Raw genomic sequence first — 15,308 nt, forward strand, 5'->3', positions numbered from 1 at the left:
GGAGAATCAACTTAAACAATTAATGGGTATGGTTTAATCTTGAGTAATCCTGGGGAAACACATTAGAAACGGTTCGTATGAGTAAAATAAGTTTATATTAGTGTATGGCGCAAATCGTTGTTAACAAAACTTTGGACCCCGGACGCCGGAGGCTATGCCTCAGTGGGCTTCTCGTGAAGCCAGGGTCGGAATATGGGCAGCGTGGACGGGTAGTGGGTGTGCGTGTCCGGCTTTAGCACCGACTCCGGCCAGGTGTTGGCGTTCGCCGCGTCCCCGGAGTGCCGGAAGGGGTAGGTCGCCAGGACAATGGGCAGCTGCAGCTTGATCTCCTTCTCCATGGACTTGGGCTCGATGACAAAGAATACGTCGTAAGATATTTTGATCAGGTGGCAGCCATGTAGATTTGTCGGTGGCAGGGGGGGCACGTACAGCTCGTTGTGCCACTCGTCTTTGCCCCCTGGACGGATCTTGCCGCGCACCAGGACAGCTAGCTCCCGTTTCTCCGTCTGCACCACTTTGCCACGCGCCAAGTACTCTATGGTCTAAAGGATACAAATTTTAAGTCAGCAGGGAAAGTGAAAATTGATTGAGAACCCACCTCGGTGAGCGACGCTTTGGTGCGCTTGATGGAGACGTTGCTGTAATTGGAGATAAACGCGGTGACCAGAATGTTTTCCCCAGGCACGTAGCCCCCGCGGTCCAGGGACACCCGGCACTTGATTTGACCACCGCCCACGCAAACGACACCCAGCTTGTGCTCCACCTCGCAGGTGAAGGGTTGCTAAAACAAGTGGAGTGTTAGATCGTCCCAAGAAGAACGAGAACATCTACTTACCGCCAGAATGGGCTTTTCAAGGTTCAGGTCGATGGGGTTCATTACGATAAAGACCTGGTGGTTCTTGTGAATGATGCCGTTGCTCTCCCGCAGCGCCGCCTTGCAGTAGAACTGGATCCAGCCGTAGCGGCCCAAGAATGTGGAGGGCAAACCTAGCGGCAGACCGAGCTTGAAAGGAAAGCTGTGTATTCCCGGCGAGAGTATGGCTGGCCCGCCCTGGTCTACGTCCCCGAGGAGTCGCATGCGAAAGTCGATGTAGTTCTCCTTATCGTACGTTCGCTCTTGCCGCCGCCCGTTGCGCACCACGCCCTCGCCGACCACATGGAAATGGAGCCCCAAGGCTGGCGTCTCGTCCTGCAGCTCGATGAGCACGCGTCCGGAGAGAAATTGGCCCGGAAAGTAGAGAAGGGAGGTGTTGTCGAAGATGATTAGGAATTTGAGCAGCTTGCGCGGCATCTTGGCTCCGTCCGGTAGACACTGCAGCCCTCACCAAATCCGTGTGCCTATGGAAGAGCCAACGGAAGTCGTCAGATTCGGATTCGCAATTATTCGGCACCGTCGCACATGCGTCAATACAGCTCGGTTAATGACAACTTTTTCGTTATACTCGGCTACGTTTGCGGCCATGTACTGCGCACTGCCCTCGCACACAAACGTTGTTTGTTTGTTTGCATATTTATGTGGGTAGCATCTAGGCGGGCAAAGAGCTAAAACCAGTTCGCCGAGCCCAGAGTTGGCTGCGTGCACGGCCGTGCAGCACGAAACCCCGAGCCGCCGATACATCCAATCACACATCCTATAAGAAGCAAGGTCATGGAGCATCTCGAGCCGTGTCACGCCTCCAACCCTGGGACAGTTCAAGTGTGTGTGTACATCTTGGCCAAAACCAAAGACGTAAGCTGCAACCGCCATAATTGGCCAGCCAGTTTGGTGCATGAGTTGACAACTGGGATTGAGAAACCGAATCGAAGAGGAAACTGACGTAATTTCCTCGTGGAAAGCAGATTTCCATCAGTTCAATGCCATTGTGAGGTCCACATTCAGGTATGTACGAATAAGTATGTATGAATACTGTATAGATTTTGGTTTGTTTAACTATAGATCAATTGTATTACTACGTTGTGGGCGCACTTAAAAGAGTGATCACCTCTCGGATACCTGTACACCACACAAAGGCGGATTTTTGGCGAGATAGAGCACCAACCCAAATACGACCCGTTCTGGCTCGAAGCGCTAGTTAACTTGGCTGGATCACGACCGCGCACGCTGACGTTTGTTTAGCAACTGATCGTCGTCATCGTCATGCATCGGTTTGTGGCCGAGAAGGCGGACAAACAACTTGTTTTGAGCGCTTTTCTGCGAGCGGTCCGCTAGAGAGAGATCCATTTGGAGCCGATGCTAGATGTCGTAATATGCCAATCAGTGGCCGCAGCTTTTGTTTTTATTTTGTTTCGATACCTGCACTGCATGGGTAAGTTTGCTAGTCTGAATCGGCCTCACAGGATACGCTTAATGTGGTGTCTTTGCAGGTGAATCAATCGACAACAAAAGGCCAAAAACCAAAACAATGGAAACCTGATTGGGAACCCTTAAAACTATAGCTTTTGTCAACGTGGCCGCACTTGAAATGCTGTTCAGATTACGTTGAATGCAGAACAGTTCGCTAATCGAATTTGGTAATAGCCTAGCAGGTGTAGCTCTGGGGTTTGAGACACGGTCGCACCTAGAAACGCTTGACTTATAAATCGGCAAATGAGACACCAAGCCTTTACTCCACGGGTATGTATCCACAGTCAACCAAACGTGTGCAGACATAAATGCATTAAGTGGCACACATTTATGCATTATGCATGCAATTCATACCGGTTTGGTGTTGTATTCGGGTATCCAAATCGAAGAACCTCAAGTGTAACTCGTGAAAACGAAAGGCCAAAAGCCAAACAAACCATCGGAAGAAAATAGAAACCGCACTGGCTGCATAAACCTAATTGGTGAATGGCACGGCAGCTAGTCCATGCTATACCCTGAACTCCCAGCCGTACTCAGTTTTATAATAGTTGTAAGAAACCGCGTTATCTTTTCTAACAAGCTAGACCTTTTAAATATAAAAAAGAATGAGACCAACATTGCTGATCTGCAATGGAATAAACATAATGATAGTACGATCGTTAGTAAAAGAAACAATCCATTTGCACTGAAGACCGTGCTGATTATAACACAACCAATCATTTCTCTGGTTGACTTGCTCAAGTTTCTTTTTTAGATTTCTCCCAAGTGTTTTGTTAAGTTTTCACGACTTAATTGCTGAGAATGGTTGGCTTTTAATGACCCATCGTGAATCACCACGAAGTCAGAAACGAGGGTAGAAATGTTTCCAGTGCCTACGCCGTACAGAGTATCTGAAAATTAGTTAACTTTGAGTGGAGACGTCTATACTTGTTCGGCCCGAATAATAATCGACTAGTTGGGCTCAGAGTTTCGGGTAGCCAGCAATTAAGTCCGACGGAGTCGAAGTCAGTGTAGTTTCGAAGCTGTTCCGTGCACCACCGAGCCGATCTCCGAATCTTGGATCCGTTTATCGCTTTGTTAGGCCACAGCTAGCTCTGTAGGCTCTATACGAATTACGAGAGTAGTAAGCCTTCCCTGTCTTTCATAATAGTGGCGAAAGCCAGGCCCGGCGGCAAAGAATATCTCGGTGTAGCATCGGCCGTGGAGGGGAGTGGCTCAATGGTTTCAGCCACAACTTACCCACGATACCGTAAAGCTCGAAGAGAAACCGAGAGGTGTTTCTGTGGGGAGCCGCGCTCCTCGCCGTACAAGCTGTTCGTTTTTACCGCTCTTGGCTGTACTCGCTCTTAACAGAGCGAAGTTGTTTTAAAGCACGATTTGTCCGCGCAGAGGCTCAGTTTGGGCGATGAGCTTGAAGCCGTCGGTAAGACACAGTCCGCGGCGGAAAGTTGTAACTTTCCGCAGTAGAACAGGTGTATCGCGAGAAAGTTTAAACTGTAACAAGCGAGGCGCACTCGTAACACATCTCATTAACTCATCCGCTTCACGGTGTTTACTTGGCAAGAGATTGTTCTAGTTTGTCCTCTAGCACTCCCTATTCCATTAGTTCACGTCATGCAACCACGGATTCGCAAAAGTGGCTTATTGCCGGACTTGAAACGTTGATAACGGGCGCAACGGAAGAGAGCGACCAGCGCAGGCGCACCACATTCTGAATAAGAACTGTTAGCCAATTGTCTGCTCCACTCGCCAACGGTTAAGCTGTATAAATTACACCGAGTGTTTTCAGCGCGTCTTATACAACCTCTGGTTTAGCATATCTGTGGACTAGACTGGCCGGCGTTGGCTAACCCCTTTCTATTGTGCTGTTTCCACAGAAAACCAGCGAACATAATGACCACTGAGCCAGCGGCTAGTGGCTTCGAGCCCAGTTGCTCGGCAGCGCCGGGAGACGACGACAAAGACTCACTCTCCTCCCTTTCGGACAACTTATCAATTTGGATCGACGGCGAGGAGCACTGGATATCCGGCGTGGACGCCACCACCACTTGTACCGATCTGATCTGCGCTCTTATAGGTTTTCAAACCGCCCAGCAAATGGTGCTTCCCGAGCAGAGGGCACTCCCAGAACGTTTAGAGCCAGGTCCTAGCAAACATCGCGCTCGGACTCCACAGGAATTTGTTATTGTGCAGAAGCAGCGGCACTATGAGGAGTACTTGGACGGCAGTGCTAGACTGCTTGATATTATAGCTAGCCGCCACGCCTTCCCGGAGGTGGAAGTAAGAAACCACTCACCAACTGGAAAATCATTCTAATCCTTTTCAATCACCTAGTGCCAGCTCCAGCTTCGCCATTTGGCCACCTCAGCCCGCAAACACACTCAGAATACGGACAAGGACAGTGGAATGGGCAGTCCAGTGGACAGCTCACGAAGCATGCGCTTCCGGCGGAGGGGCAGGCACAAGGCGACTTCCTGCACTAATAATATGCACAACCCCAGCACCAAGCAGCCAAAGAGGAGCCGGAAGATGCCTCAGAGAAACAGTCACATCCCGAACGAGAATCTGCTGACCATTATCCTAGCCCAGGACGAGACCATACTTCTGCAGATGTCCATGTTACAGTAAGCTGAGGTGCACTGCTCCGAATGCCATGTCCTGTATTATACCTTTTTCACAGCGAGAAAGATCGTCAAATTCTGAAAATTGAGGAGGAGAAACACAGGGTGCGGGAGCGCGAGCTTGGCAAGAACTATCTGCTCGAGACGTATCTAAAGGACTTGGACGAGCTCCAGGATAATAGCCATGCCACGAAAAGCTTTCAAAACGTAATGGTGAGATTACACCAGGATAGTAACGAAGGAACTTGTTCAGGTATAGACTGAGACAAGATTAATGCTAACATACTTCTAAAATAGAATAAATATCTTCGCAGATAAGGACTGCCGATATTCAGACGACGGGGACACCGTCAAGGACGAAATTCGTTTATTTTGGCTGGAAAAAATCCACGAGGTCAACAAGCAGCTACAGCGGGAAGAGGAACACTTGCTAAGCCTCCACGCGAAGGTGCGAAGACACCAGGTGAAGCGGGCGTACCAAACAAAAAGCGAGGTACTATTGCAAATCAATAGACTAGATGCCGAGTTGGCTGCTCAGGTGGCGGATATCCACCGAGTGGAACGAAAACTTTTCACGGCCAATGAGCAGCTGAAAGCCAAACTGGGTGTGCTTGAATGCTTGGGTCGCGAATTCGAGACAAAAGTGTCCGGAGGCGATTCCAAAGCGGATACTAAAGTCGAAAGCGCATCCGCCGCGCCCCTCCTAGAAGATCTTCCTGGGAAACGGGCGCCAGTTTTGGAGAAAGGAAGTATTAAATGCCACACCAGCCCTGTTGACAGCCAAAAAAAGCTTAGGGACAGAAACCTGAAAGAGTGGCAAGTTCTTGACAAGGGATTTTCAAAGCAAATGTTCATTGCTAGCAGATCGGCAGATACTGTAACTCCCACTTGCGTCCTTAAAAGAGACTTTGGTTCTACAAATGCATACGTTCACGGTTCGGAAACAGACATTCAACATCTAGGCACCCTTGTGTAGGTTCTGTGCGAGCAACCTGCAGTGCATTTTTCAAGTATCTCGTTAAACGTATTTTGAGCATTATTACCAAATTTGTATCAACCAACCAAATAGAGATTTGATTTTTTGTTTAAGTTTAACACTCGTCTGTTTTTCATTAAAACTGTTTAATGTACAACAAATATAAAAGGATACCAAAAAGCTGACACCAGACTTCACTGCTTACTGCCTAACTCAACTTGTGCTTTAGAAGATCCCTTTAACTGCTGAATGAATCCCGCATTGGGCTGAATGCACGGCCTCCACGACTTTACCAGATTGTAAGCGTCGTCGTAGCACATGTCCCGTCTTTGCATAAGATAGCCGATGACCACGGAGGCGGATCTCGAGACCCCCGCGTTGCAGTGGACCAGCACACAACCCTGCGACCGCCGCGCTTCGTCGATGAACTCAAGGGAAACTGGCAGGACGTAGTGCATCAGGTCCGTTTCCGGAAGATCAAGACATGGTAGAAATTTGCATTTGACTGGCGTGGGCCACTCTACAAAGGGCGTCTGAATGCCAACGCTTAGAATGTGCGTTATCTTATACTTCAAAACATTATCAACGCTCACGGCATCCTGGGAGCCCAGGTATAAGAACTCGCTCAGAATGCAGGCGGGCACAGCGTCAGGCTTAGTGTCCACAACAAAGCCGTACTGACGGGGCTCCAGCTGCAGCAGACTCGTGGCTGTGCCCGCCTCCCTGGCCGAGGATCCCCTTCGCTCAACGTAGCGGGCACCGGTGGGTGTGGTGACGACAGTGGCAGTCGGCCTCAGGTTGGCTAGACGCTTTTGCAGCTCGTACAGCAGTATCATTGTTGCGCAATTAGTTGTTTCGGTAGTGCACTCGGCACAAATAAAGTCCGCAAGCCGGCGCCAGGAGTACCCGATGGTCCCACGAATTCTTTGAGGGAATGGTGAGCATCTGGTAAATGCACCTCTCGTCGATTCGACCGCTTCCCAGAGCGATCAGCGCTCCGACGATGCGCCTCACTTGCTTGTACAGAAAGGACTTAGCTTTGATCTCGATGTCCCAATAATTGTATGTAGCAGCGGCCAGAGCGGCGTTTGGGGCCACAGCAACAGCACCACCAGGACGAATACTGATCTTGTCGATCTTGCGCACTGTGAACATGGGGTGATCACGGCTAAGGTTTTTCTGGCGGCTGATGCTCATGAAAGTGCGAAAGTCGTGGACCCCAACGAACAATTGTGACGCAGCTCGGACCCGATCTATGTCAAAGCTCGGGGACCTGTAGAAGAGTAGGTAATCATTTAAATTACGTTGTCAGCTCATGGTAGCTGCTCCTTACTGCAAAAAATAGCAACGATCAATTTCCTCCACGGGTACGAAAGCCTCGTAGGCCTTGTTGCGAAAGTTGTCCTCTTCGGAGGGCGGATGCTTATTTACGGCAAAGCGGTACAGGTAGGTGCGTCCGGTGGCGTGGTAGCGGCAGTGAAAGGTGTCCGCCACCAGCTGGCTGCTAAGAACGCGGATGGGAAGACGCTGCTTGTCGAGGGTCCGGTTGAGCACCCCGGTCAACGTTGTTGTGTCGTAGGGCTGGCCATTAGGGCGCTCCAGATCCACGTGCACCGTAGAGTGCAGTGCGTGTACACCCGCGTCTGTGCTAAAAATAGTGTGAACGCTAACTGTATATCTGCTGGGCTGTTCCCTTTACACTGCCTACCGACTGGAGAGCACGGTCTGAATCTCGTTCACGGGGTGAAACACGCGCAGCGCCAGCTCCAGGCAGCCTTGAATGGACTGAGTGTCAAGGCGCGGCTGCTCAGCCTTGTTAACCGTCTTCTGGATACCACTGTTTGATAGAGGAGATGTTTTTAGCTAGACTTTCCACTTAGGGTTTCCAATAATTACCGAAATGTCGTGCCGATGTACGAAATGTTTAACAAATACCTGTGCATGTTATATGGCCCCACCCTCTCTTGCGGACCGGCTGTTAAAGGTGGACAAGAACAGCTGTTCAGGAAGGCGATAGTTGAGGAGCTATTCGGGAAAGCGACAGTTATCCTCCCTTTTAGATGATTTGGTTAGACAACGTCGTTTGACCAATAAAATATTTAGTCTTGCGCCGCCAATCTAAACCGATAGTGCACTCCGGAAAATATCGGGGCATCGATTCTGGAACCGATTTAGACGATAAACAAAAACGGCGTACGCGGCCACACTGCTGTCAGAAAGAATTTTGTAATAATAAAATTCTTTTTTTTTTCAAAACCCTTGGAACCGAATGTGATCAGGCCAGCGATCTAATACTTCCTCCTTTTCTCACAGCGTTCCATCTAAATTCGAAGCGGCAGAGAGTCGCATCAGCAGTCCCAGTCAGCAGACCCACCACACCACCCACTACGTAACCAGAATGGCCGGCTTTCGCGAGGACGCCCGTGGCGAGGACACGGAGGTAAACGGCTGGATCCGCTTCGGACTTCGGCTGGGCGTCAGCGCCGCTCTACATCCGTTCGAGTACTCCAAGACGCTTATTCAGCTAGGCTACGAGCCGATCGCCCCGATGCCCGGCAAGTCGCTGCTGGGCAAGCCGATCATGAAGCTGCCGAACATCTTCCAGTACGGTGGGTACAAAGTTTCGATCGCCGGCTGTATTGGGAAGAGTTAATCGTTTCCTGCTCTTGCAGCGGGTCACATTCGGCGGATTGACGGCTTCTACGGTTGCTACCGCGGACTGGCCCCCAAGCTGGTGGGCTCCCTAGTGGCCATGGTGGTGAGCGAAAGGGTGGCCGACAGTCTGGGCCTGGAGCAGCCCGAAGAGATCAAGGACGACTCGCAGAAAAGGAAAGAGGAAGAGGAAATGCAAGTTTTTGATTAAGGTTCCCCGTGCCCGCCGTGCGACTTTAGCTTTGGTTTTTGCAGGTACATCCAGTTTAAGTCCAGCCTAAAAAGGGACATCGTGCTGACCGTGACTGGAATCGTAGCCTCACATCCCTTCCACGTGATTTCGCTGCGCATGATGGCACAGTTTGTGGGACGCGAGACCTTGTACACTTCCATTGTTGGCTCGGTCGCAGAGATCTGGAAGACTGAGGGAATTGCGGGCTTTTTTGCAGGCCTAGTGCCAAAGCTGTTGTGTGATGTGGCCTGCCTCGTGCTCAGCAGCTCCACTATATACATCCTCAACAAATACGTAATCAAGGACAAATTGGGAAGGCAGTACAACGCTGGCTTCACGCAGTTCGCCGTGTCGAGCCTGCTGTATCCGCTGCAGGTGGTCTCCACCTGCTCGACGGTGAGTGGCTCTCGCCTTATGGCTGGGCAGCCGCCCATTATGCCGGCATACAAAAACTGGGTTGACTGCTGGAATGACTTACAAGTTCGCGGTGAGCTTAAGCGCGGCAGTTCCCTTTTCTGGCGGTAAGTGTGAAGCCGGTCTTATTCAGTTATATGACCTAATATCTTTCTTTCAGGTCCCAGGCGATCAGCTCTCCGGCTGTCGCCACCTCCTTTGCGCCTTTGCCCAAGCTGGTGCGATACCAGTAAGCGCCGAAATCGCGACTAGACGACCATAAACAGCCATGGCCCCGAAGTTTCTACTTTAACTGCCTAGTTGCGTTTGCCCTGCATTTCAATGGTACCTCGACGACGAGCTCCAACCCAAGACAACTGCATTTTTTCTTCTGTCTAAAAAAAGCCCCAACTCTGTTAATACAAGTTAACAACTACCTGTACAAGTTGAAGTGTCTGCATTCCAATCGTGGTTGCTTAGTCCTGCGCATTGCATCCCTGCGCTGTTCATATTAATCTTCACGTTCCACTTGCATTGAATTTCTTTTCCGATGAAATAGTTGACAAAAGCTTTTGGCAATTATGTAGAGGCTGCGGCATTATTCTTGTTACGGTTCGTTGCAATACTGAAGAAATAAATTTTTTCCCTTCCAGTGGAAGTAAAATATATTCTTTTGGAAGAAAATTGTAGACAAATACCAACTGCGACCTTCGAGCTAAAAGATGACGAAGGATTCGATCGATAGGGACTTTGTACGATACCTGTTAAATAAATACACATTTACTTAAAAAAGAAGAAAGGAAGAAAATTGTAAACAAATACCAACTGCGACCTTCGAGCTAAAAGATGACGAAGGATTCGATCGATAGGGACTTTGTACGATACCTGTTAAATAAATACACATTTACTTAAAAAAAAAACATTTCAATAGCATACTTTTGGGAACTATTCAAATCACAGGAAGACTGCCGAGTTATGTTTGCCAGGTACTTTTAAATGTGTTTTTGTTAAAACGTGATATATGTACTTAGTAGAAATACTAGGCGAACAGAATTAGTAGGTTGCTGCTCTTCAGTATACCAAATTTTCCCAGGGGCGTAGTGAAGAGGATTTTATTATTTTTTTTCAAGGTTCAAGGCTTCTTAAAAGAAGCTTAGGATAAGCTATTTTCCGGATTTTTGACAGGATATCAGTTAAATTGCATTCAATCGAATAGGTTACAGGGCTTCTCTGGTTTCCAAAACTTTTTTTTTTTTCGATATTTATTATTGTCGCCGGAATCGTTCAGGACCATCTGAGCATAACCGGGCGTTTAGAAGATGGGGTAGGTGTGGTACATATGGGATATGGACCTGGGCTATGGTATATACAATTATTTACAACTATTTACAATATTAATTTACAATACGCGAAGACAGATCGCTGGGGTGGAATCTTTTTAGGCGTCTGAGGGTTTGCGGGTCGGCCAGCCTGCCTGCCAGTGGATTTGGGTGGCTCGTTAGCCTATCCGAGTAACGCCGGCTGTGTTGGTTAAGGAGGTCGCCCACAGGAACAAGGCGTAGGTCGTTTTGGATGTCCTGGTTTGTCACATACCAGGGAAGTCCCGATGCCCGTCGAGCAGCACGTGTCTGCACTACCCTCAGCCTGTTTAGCTGGTGCTTGGATGCGGTGCCCCAAACTTCGATTGCATACGTCCATGTTGGCGTAAGGATTGCTTTGATGAGCAGAACTTTCGTCGAGAGCTGGAGGCTTTTGGAGCTCAGCAGCCAATCGAGCTTTTGGAGTTTGCGAACGCATTTGGCTCTGATCGCCGTGATGTGGGTGTTCTAACTAACTTTTTATGAACTAACTAAAGGATCAATTAACTATAACAATTAAATGGCATTCGGTGGCATGAATAGTTGGGCTTTTCTACTTTCCAAAACTATATTTTGTTTGGCTGTAAGTTGTTTCTTGCCCAAATAACAGACAAATTACCAATGGAAAAAGTTTTTTTTTTGCCAAAAACTACATAAAATGACTGAAAAAACTCCAGTTTTTTTAGCAATATCTCCGGAAATATTCTTCCAAATGTGGAATGGCATACTTCGTTGAATTCGTGATAAAATTCTGAATCCGATGGTATAAACACCCAAAAAAGTTGAAATTTTGCCATTTTTCGCAAAAAATGACGATGTTACCCCTTATGAAAATTGCGAAAATTGGCCAAAAATCATTTTTTTTGAATCGTCCAAAAAGTGATTGGGCTCGTTAACTGTGGTCATAAGGTGCTCAAAACAGTGTTTGGTTCCGCTGTAAGTCACCTTTTGGCCCTATTACAACCAAAAAACCACTAAAAAGAGAGGATTTTCTACCGGAATTGTCAACTGATCTTTCCCAAATCAGTTTTTATGAACTAACTAAAGGATCAATTAACTATAACAATTAAATGGCATTCGGTGGCATGAATAGTTGGGCTTTTCTACTTTCCAAAACTATACTTTGTTTGGCTGTAAGTTGCTTCCTGCTCAAATAACAGACAAATTACCATTAAACAATGTTTGTTTTAATTAATTAATAAAATTACTCAAAACATGAAAGGAAGCTAGCTTCGGGTAGCCAAAACTGAAACTGATCAGTAACGGATCAAAAACCACTGATCAAAAAGTTTTGGTAAGGCAGCCAATTAATCATTGAGCTGTGTACTATTACTAACATATATATCGTGTACTATATGAATAACTAAAATTGTATATTTATAGAGTCGATAGTTCAGGCAGATCGACCCTTTTATCCAAGTTCAATCTCTAGGGGTGCTAGACTGAGTTATTTAAGAGAAAGAGCCTAATCGAGAACTCTTAAAAGTAAACGTAATTCAATTACCTTGCAAAGTATCAAATACACTTACTAACAAGCATCTATTTGTACATATACCCCGGTATGATATATATTTCTATAGATTTTAAGAAGCAAGCGAGAAGTATTATTGGATAAATATTTCATGGAACATATACTTACACAGACCATAAAAACTAACTTAGGAACTTCCCAAAAAGTAAGCTTTCATACAAAGTGGTCATGTATACGTAATTGAATGAATACATAGGTCCTTGGAGAAGCAAAGATCTCGATTGCAACGTTGTATTTTTTTGCACCAGAAACCGTAAAACCAGAAACTAAATGCATAATAAACCATTCGAAGCTCGTTTCACTAAAAATCAATTTTCTCTGTTTGAAAATTGTCGTTCATATAAAAGCCATAAAATATATCAACCAAAAAGGCACTGTTTGTTAACTCAAAAATATGATACGAGATCTGTAGAGGACCTGAAGGCGAGTGTTGTTTCAAATAAAAGTAACGAAAAAGCGAAAGAGCTATATATTTTTATACTGGGCTATAGAGGTGTAAAATGAAAAACGATATTTTCGGAATAATTGAAATTTCTGGGACGAAAATTCGATTCAGATCGATTCAGTGCAAGACGCACAAACTCCAACATTAAACACATTTCCATAATAAATGCAGTGCACTTTTTGGGGGCAGTTTTACTTCAACATCGCACTAATAATGATTTTTCTACTTATTTCCCATATTTTTACAGACTGTTCATAACAGCTATATGATGTAGTCGTCGAATTTTCATGAAATATAAATAAATTATTTATTAAATAAAACCAATGAAAATAATTACTTTCAGAGGCATGCCATTTCAAAATCTGATTAAAATTAAAAAAGTTGTCGATTTAGAACTATTACATTTCGGCCAATTTTCAGCAAACCTATTTTTTGGAAATTTGGTAAGGGGTTGTGTCATAAAAACTTAAATAAATTTAAAAAATAAGTATTTTAAATGTGAAATGTTAAACAAAATACATATAATGTTAATATAATGTTAATATAATTTTAATTTAATATAATGTAAATGTAATGTTAACTTAATGTTAATTAAATTTATATGGCCACGTCAGCCACAATGATAATTAAAAATTTTTTTCGTTTTCTTGCACCTATAATTCCCAACTGGTTCTAGCTGATTCGTAGTGGGATACCCCTTGATTTTGGCCAATTTCTCAAGTTCTCCGGGATGACCGGCAGTTTCTGTAAGAAACTCTCTCCGGTCTCTGGAAGTGTGTGTGTGTGCGTGTATGTTGGTGAAGTGGTTCCAGAGTGAGGGTGAGAGTATCCGGCCGACTCCTCCTACTGGAGTCCACTCCCGGATGCAGTGCATCATGGGTCGACTCCTTCTACTGGAGTCCACTTCCGGATGCAGTGCATCATGGCCTGACTTGGCATGGGCTTTTGGATGCCAGATGCCTTCCTGCTTGGTATGGATCAGGATGCAGTGCATCATCACTTGACTTGGTATGGAGTTGTGTATATCCTCCTGCCCGAAGTGGAGGATGCACTGCATCATGACCTAACTTGGCATGAACTTAAAGGTGCCCGATACTTTAATACCTTCCTGCATGGAGTGGACTCCAGGATGCAGTGCATCAAAACCGGAAAAGGTGAGTAGCAGTTTTTTTTTTAATTAAGTGATGACGTGGACTTTCGTAAATGTAATGCAATTATTTAATTAAATATTTATTTTATTTTATTTCAGGTTTATGGTTGTGTATTTGGCTGGTTACAGAAAATAATTGGTGGCACCATCTTACCTGTAACTTGGAGTTCGACTTTAGGACGCAGTGCACCAAGGTTGTTACGCAGTGAGTACATCCGTTAGACAATAAATATTCAAGTTATTTATCCTAAGAAATCAGAAATATTTTGACAAAGAAATTAAAAGCAACAGATAAAGTATCTGAAAGTATTCAAGGACATGAAAGAAATTTAAAAAACGAATTGGATCAAATATTTAACTGGAAAAACATGAAAACCACACACAATTAATAATTAAAAACAATTAGGGACGTATAATATTAATGTATATAGTAAGAATAGTTGTAAGAATGCAGTTACCGGAGACATATAGTATGCTGATACCACCTAAATGGACTGGACAACAGGCTGCCGGATCAATTATGAATGGCGTGATCTTCTATTGAAATCCACTCCAGGATGCAGGGCATCAGCCCACTGGGGAATGTATCTTTTAAACTATTAATTTCTATAAAATAATTAAACTAATATTTTGGAATTTTTCTTTTCGTTACAGGTGATGATTATACCTTTCTACTTGGAGTGGGCTTCAAGATGCATTGAATCAATAACCCAAAGAGGTAAATACCTTTTTTACTTACAAATTAATTCTAACTAATATTATTTGTAACAAATTATTTATTATTTTTTTGTTTTTTATTTAATTTCAGGGTAAAGTGTAAATGTTGCGGATAAAGTGGCTGCAGTGATTATCTTATTGAACTCCACCCCAGGATGCAGTGCATCAGCCCATTGGGGTATGTATTTTTTAAATTATTTATTTCTATAAAACAATAAAACTAATATTTTGGAATTTTTCTTTTCGTTACAGGTGATGACTATACCTTTCTACTTGGAGTGAACTTCAAGATGCATTGATTCAATAACCCAAAGAGGTAAATACCTTTTTTAATAACAAATTAATTCTAACTAATATTATTTGAAAAAATTATTTATTATTTTTTTTTGTTTTTTATTTAATTTCAGGGAAAGTGTTAATGTTGCGGATAAAGTGGTTGCAGTGATTATCTTATTGAACTCCACTCCAGGATGCAGGGCATCAGCCCATTGGGGTATGTATTTTTTAAATTATTAATTTCTATAAAATAACAAAACTAATATTTTGAAATCCTTCTTTTCATTACAGGTGATGACCATACCTTTCTACTTGGAGTGAACTTTAAGATGCATTGAATCAATAACCCAAAGAGGTAAATACCTTTTTAGTGGCAAATTTATTCTAACTATTGTTATTTGTAACAAATTAATATTTATTTTTTTTTTATTTAATTTCAGGGTAAAGTGTAAATGTTGCGGATAAAGTGGTTGCAGTGATTATCTTACTTCAAGAAGACGAAAGATTGCAGTGCACCAAGGTTTTTTCGCAGTAAGTATATGAATTAGGCAGTAAATAATTAAGTTATTTATTTTAAGATGAAACAAACGACCAAAGGTAGGTTAGCTTTTTT

At 44.7% G+C, this 15,308-nt stretch overlaps 5 protein-coding genes across 11 annotated transcripts; 2 read left to right on the forward strand and 3 right to left on the reverse strand.

Annotated features, from left to right (window-relative positions):
• Positions 1–11: 11 nt before the first annotated feature.
• Positions 12–2,119, reverse strand: LOC108099054 (arrestin domain-containing protein 4). 3 transcript variants are annotated; one of them, XM_017202322.2, is made up of 4 exons: positions 2,040–2,119; positions 836–1,338; positions 599–781; positions 12–542 (listed from the first exon to the last, which is right to left on the reverse strand). In XM_017202322.2, the coding sequence occupies exons 2-4, from the start codon at positions 1,289–1,291 to the stop codon at positions 153–155; spliced, it is 1,029 nt and encodes a 342-aa protein (XP_017057811.1). In that variant the 5' UTR covers positions 1,292–1,338; positions 2,040–2,119; the 3' UTR covers positions 12–152. The 3 variants fall into 3 exon arrangements, with proteins under 3 accessions (XP_017057811.1, XP_017057809.1, XP_017057810.1); XM_017202320.2 differs by having other exon boundaries at positions 1,994–2,106; XM_017202321.2 differs by having other exon boundaries at positions 1,983–2,093.
• A 73-nt stretch (positions 2,120–2,192) lies between these two features.
• LOC108099053 (ras association domain-containing protein 10) lies at positions 2,193–6,060 on the forward strand. 3 transcript variants are annotated; one of them, XM_017202316.1, is made up of 6 exons: positions 2,193–2,306; positions 2,365–2,614; positions 4,222–4,624; positions 4,679–4,968; positions 5,025–5,218; positions 5,280–6,060. In XM_017202316.1, the coding sequence occupies exons 3-6, from the start codon at positions 4,238–4,240 to the stop codon at positions 5,939–5,941; spliced, it is 1,533 nt and encodes a 510-aa protein (XP_017057805.1). In that variant the 5' UTR covers positions 2,193–2,306; positions 2,365–2,614; positions 4,222–4,237; the 3' UTR covers positions 5,942–6,060. The 3 variants fall into 3 exon arrangements, with proteins under 3 accessions (XP_017057805.1, XP_017057806.1, XP_017057807.1); XM_017202317.2 differs by lacking the exons at positions 2,193–2,306; positions 2,365–2,614 and adding an exon at positions 3,303–3,467; XM_017202318.2 differs by lacking the exons at positions 2,193–2,306; positions 2,365–2,614 and having other exon boundaries at positions 3,733–4,624.
• Positions 6,061–6,070: 10 nt separating this feature from the next.
• LOC108099059 (dual specificity protein phosphatase 19) lies at positions 6,071–6,777 on the reverse strand. Its single transcript, XM_017202328.2, has one exon. The coding sequence runs from the start codon at positions 6,775–6,777 to the stop codon at positions 6,136–6,138; it is 642 nt and encodes a 213-aa protein (XP_017057817.1). The 3' UTR covers positions 6,071–6,135.
• Positions 6,778–6,787: 10 nt separating this feature from the next.
• Positions 6,788–7,984, reverse strand: LOC108099057 (tRNA pseudouridine synthase-like 1). Of its 3 annotated transcripts, none has more exons than XM_017202327.2 (4): positions 7,877–7,984; positions 7,650–7,778; positions 7,275–7,607; positions 6,788–7,214 (listed from the first exon to the last, which is right to left on the reverse strand). In XM_017202327.2, the coding sequence occupies exons 1-4, from the start codon at positions 7,882–7,884 to the stop codon at positions 6,788–6,790; spliced, it is 897 nt and encodes a 298-aa protein (XP_017057816.1). In that variant the 5' UTR covers positions 7,885–7,984. The 3 variants fall into 3 exon arrangements, with proteins under 3 accessions (XP_017057816.1, XP_017057815.1, XP_017057814.1); XM_017202326.2 differs by having other exon boundaries at positions 7,275–7,589; positions 7,838–7,946; XM_017202325.2 differs by having other exon boundaries at positions 7,838–7,946.
• Positions 7,985–8,065: 81 nt separating this feature from the next.
• LOC108099056 (mitochondrial carrier homolog 2) lies at positions 8,066–9,886 on the forward strand. The gene is made up of 5 exons (XM_017202324.1): positions 8,066–8,167; positions 8,255–8,550; positions 8,614–8,788; positions 8,849–9,346; positions 9,400–9,886. Exons 2-5 carry the CDS (start codon positions 8,340–8,342, stop codon positions 9,470–9,472), a joined length of 957 nt encoding a protein of 318 aa, XP_017057813.1. The 5' UTR covers positions 8,066–8,167; positions 8,255–8,339; the 3' UTR covers positions 9,473–9,886.
• Positions 9,887–15,308: the final 5,422 nt, after the last annotated feature.

This window comes from Drosophila ficusphila, unplaced genomic scaffold, assembly GCF_018152265.1.
Source record: "Drosophila ficusphila isolate 14025-0441.05 unplaced genomic scaffold, ASM1815226v1 contig_288, whole genome shotgun sequence".
NCBI classification, from domain to species: domain Eukaryota; kingdom Metazoa; phylum Arthropoda; class Insecta; order Diptera; family Drosophilidae; genus Drosophila; species Drosophila ficusphila.

What these genes read in the sequence shown, in the direction of transcription:
- LOC108099057 (XM_017202325.2), bottom strand. Translation starts at nt 7,884, where the DNA reads ATGCACAGGTATTTGTTAAACATTTCGTACATCGGCACGACATTTCG. An exon ending in TACATCGGCACGACATTTCG is followed by an intron (nt 7,779 to 7,837) that starts GTAATTATTGGA and finishes TCTATCAAACAG; the next exon opens with TGGTATCCAGAAGACGGTTA. An exon ending in CAGACCGTGCTCTCCAGTCG is followed by an intron (nt 7,608 to 7,649) that starts GTAGGCAGTGTA and finishes ATATACAGTTAG; the next exon opens with CGTTCACACTATTTTTAGCA.
- LOC108099054 (XM_017202322.2), bottom strand. Translation starts at nt 1,291, where the DNA reads ATGCCGCGCAAGCTGCTCAAATTCCTAATCATCTTCGACAACACCTCC. An exon ending in TTGAAAAGCCCATTCTGGCG is followed by an intron (nt 782 to 835) that starts GTAAGTAGATGT and finishes CACTTGTTTTAG; the next exon opens with CAACCCTTCACCTGCGAGGT. An exon ending in CCAAAGCGTCGCTCACCGAG is followed by an intron (nt 543 to 598) that starts GTGGGTTCTCAA and finishes TGTATCCTTTAG; the next exon opens with ACCATAGAGTACTTGGCGCG.
- LOC108099053 (XM_017202316.1), top strand. Translation starts at nt 4,238, where the DNA reads ATGACCACTGAGCCAGCGGCTAGTGGCTTCGAGCCCAGTTGCTCGGCA. An exon ending in CTGCAGATGTCCATGTTACA is followed by an intron (nt 4,969 to 5,024) that starts GTAAGCTGAGGT and finishes CCTTTTTCACAG; the next exon opens with CGAGAAAGATCGTCAAATTC. An exon ending in TAACGAAGGAACTTGTTCAG is followed by an intron (nt 5,219 to 5,279) that starts GTATAGACTGAG and finishes ATATCTTCGCAG; the next exon opens with ATAAGGACTGCCGATATTCA.
- LOC108099056 (XM_017202324.1), top strand. Translation starts at nt 8,340, where the DNA reads ATGGCCGGCTTTCGCGAGGACGCCCGTGGCGAGGACACGGAGGTAAAC. An exon ending in GCCGAACATCTTCCAGTACG is followed by an intron (nt 8,551 to 8,613) that starts GTGGGTACAAAG and finishes CTGCTCTTGCAG; the next exon opens with CGGGTCACATTCGGCGGATT. An exon ending in GGCAGTTCCCTTTTCTGGCG is followed by an intron (nt 9,347 to 9,399) that starts GTAAGTGTGAAG and finishes TCTTTCTTTCAG; the next exon opens with GTCCCAGGCGATCAGCTCTC.
- LOC108099059 (XM_017202328.2), bottom strand. Translation starts at nt 6,777, where the DNA reads ATGATACTGCTGTACGAGCTGCAAAAGCGTCTAGCCAACCTGAGGCCG.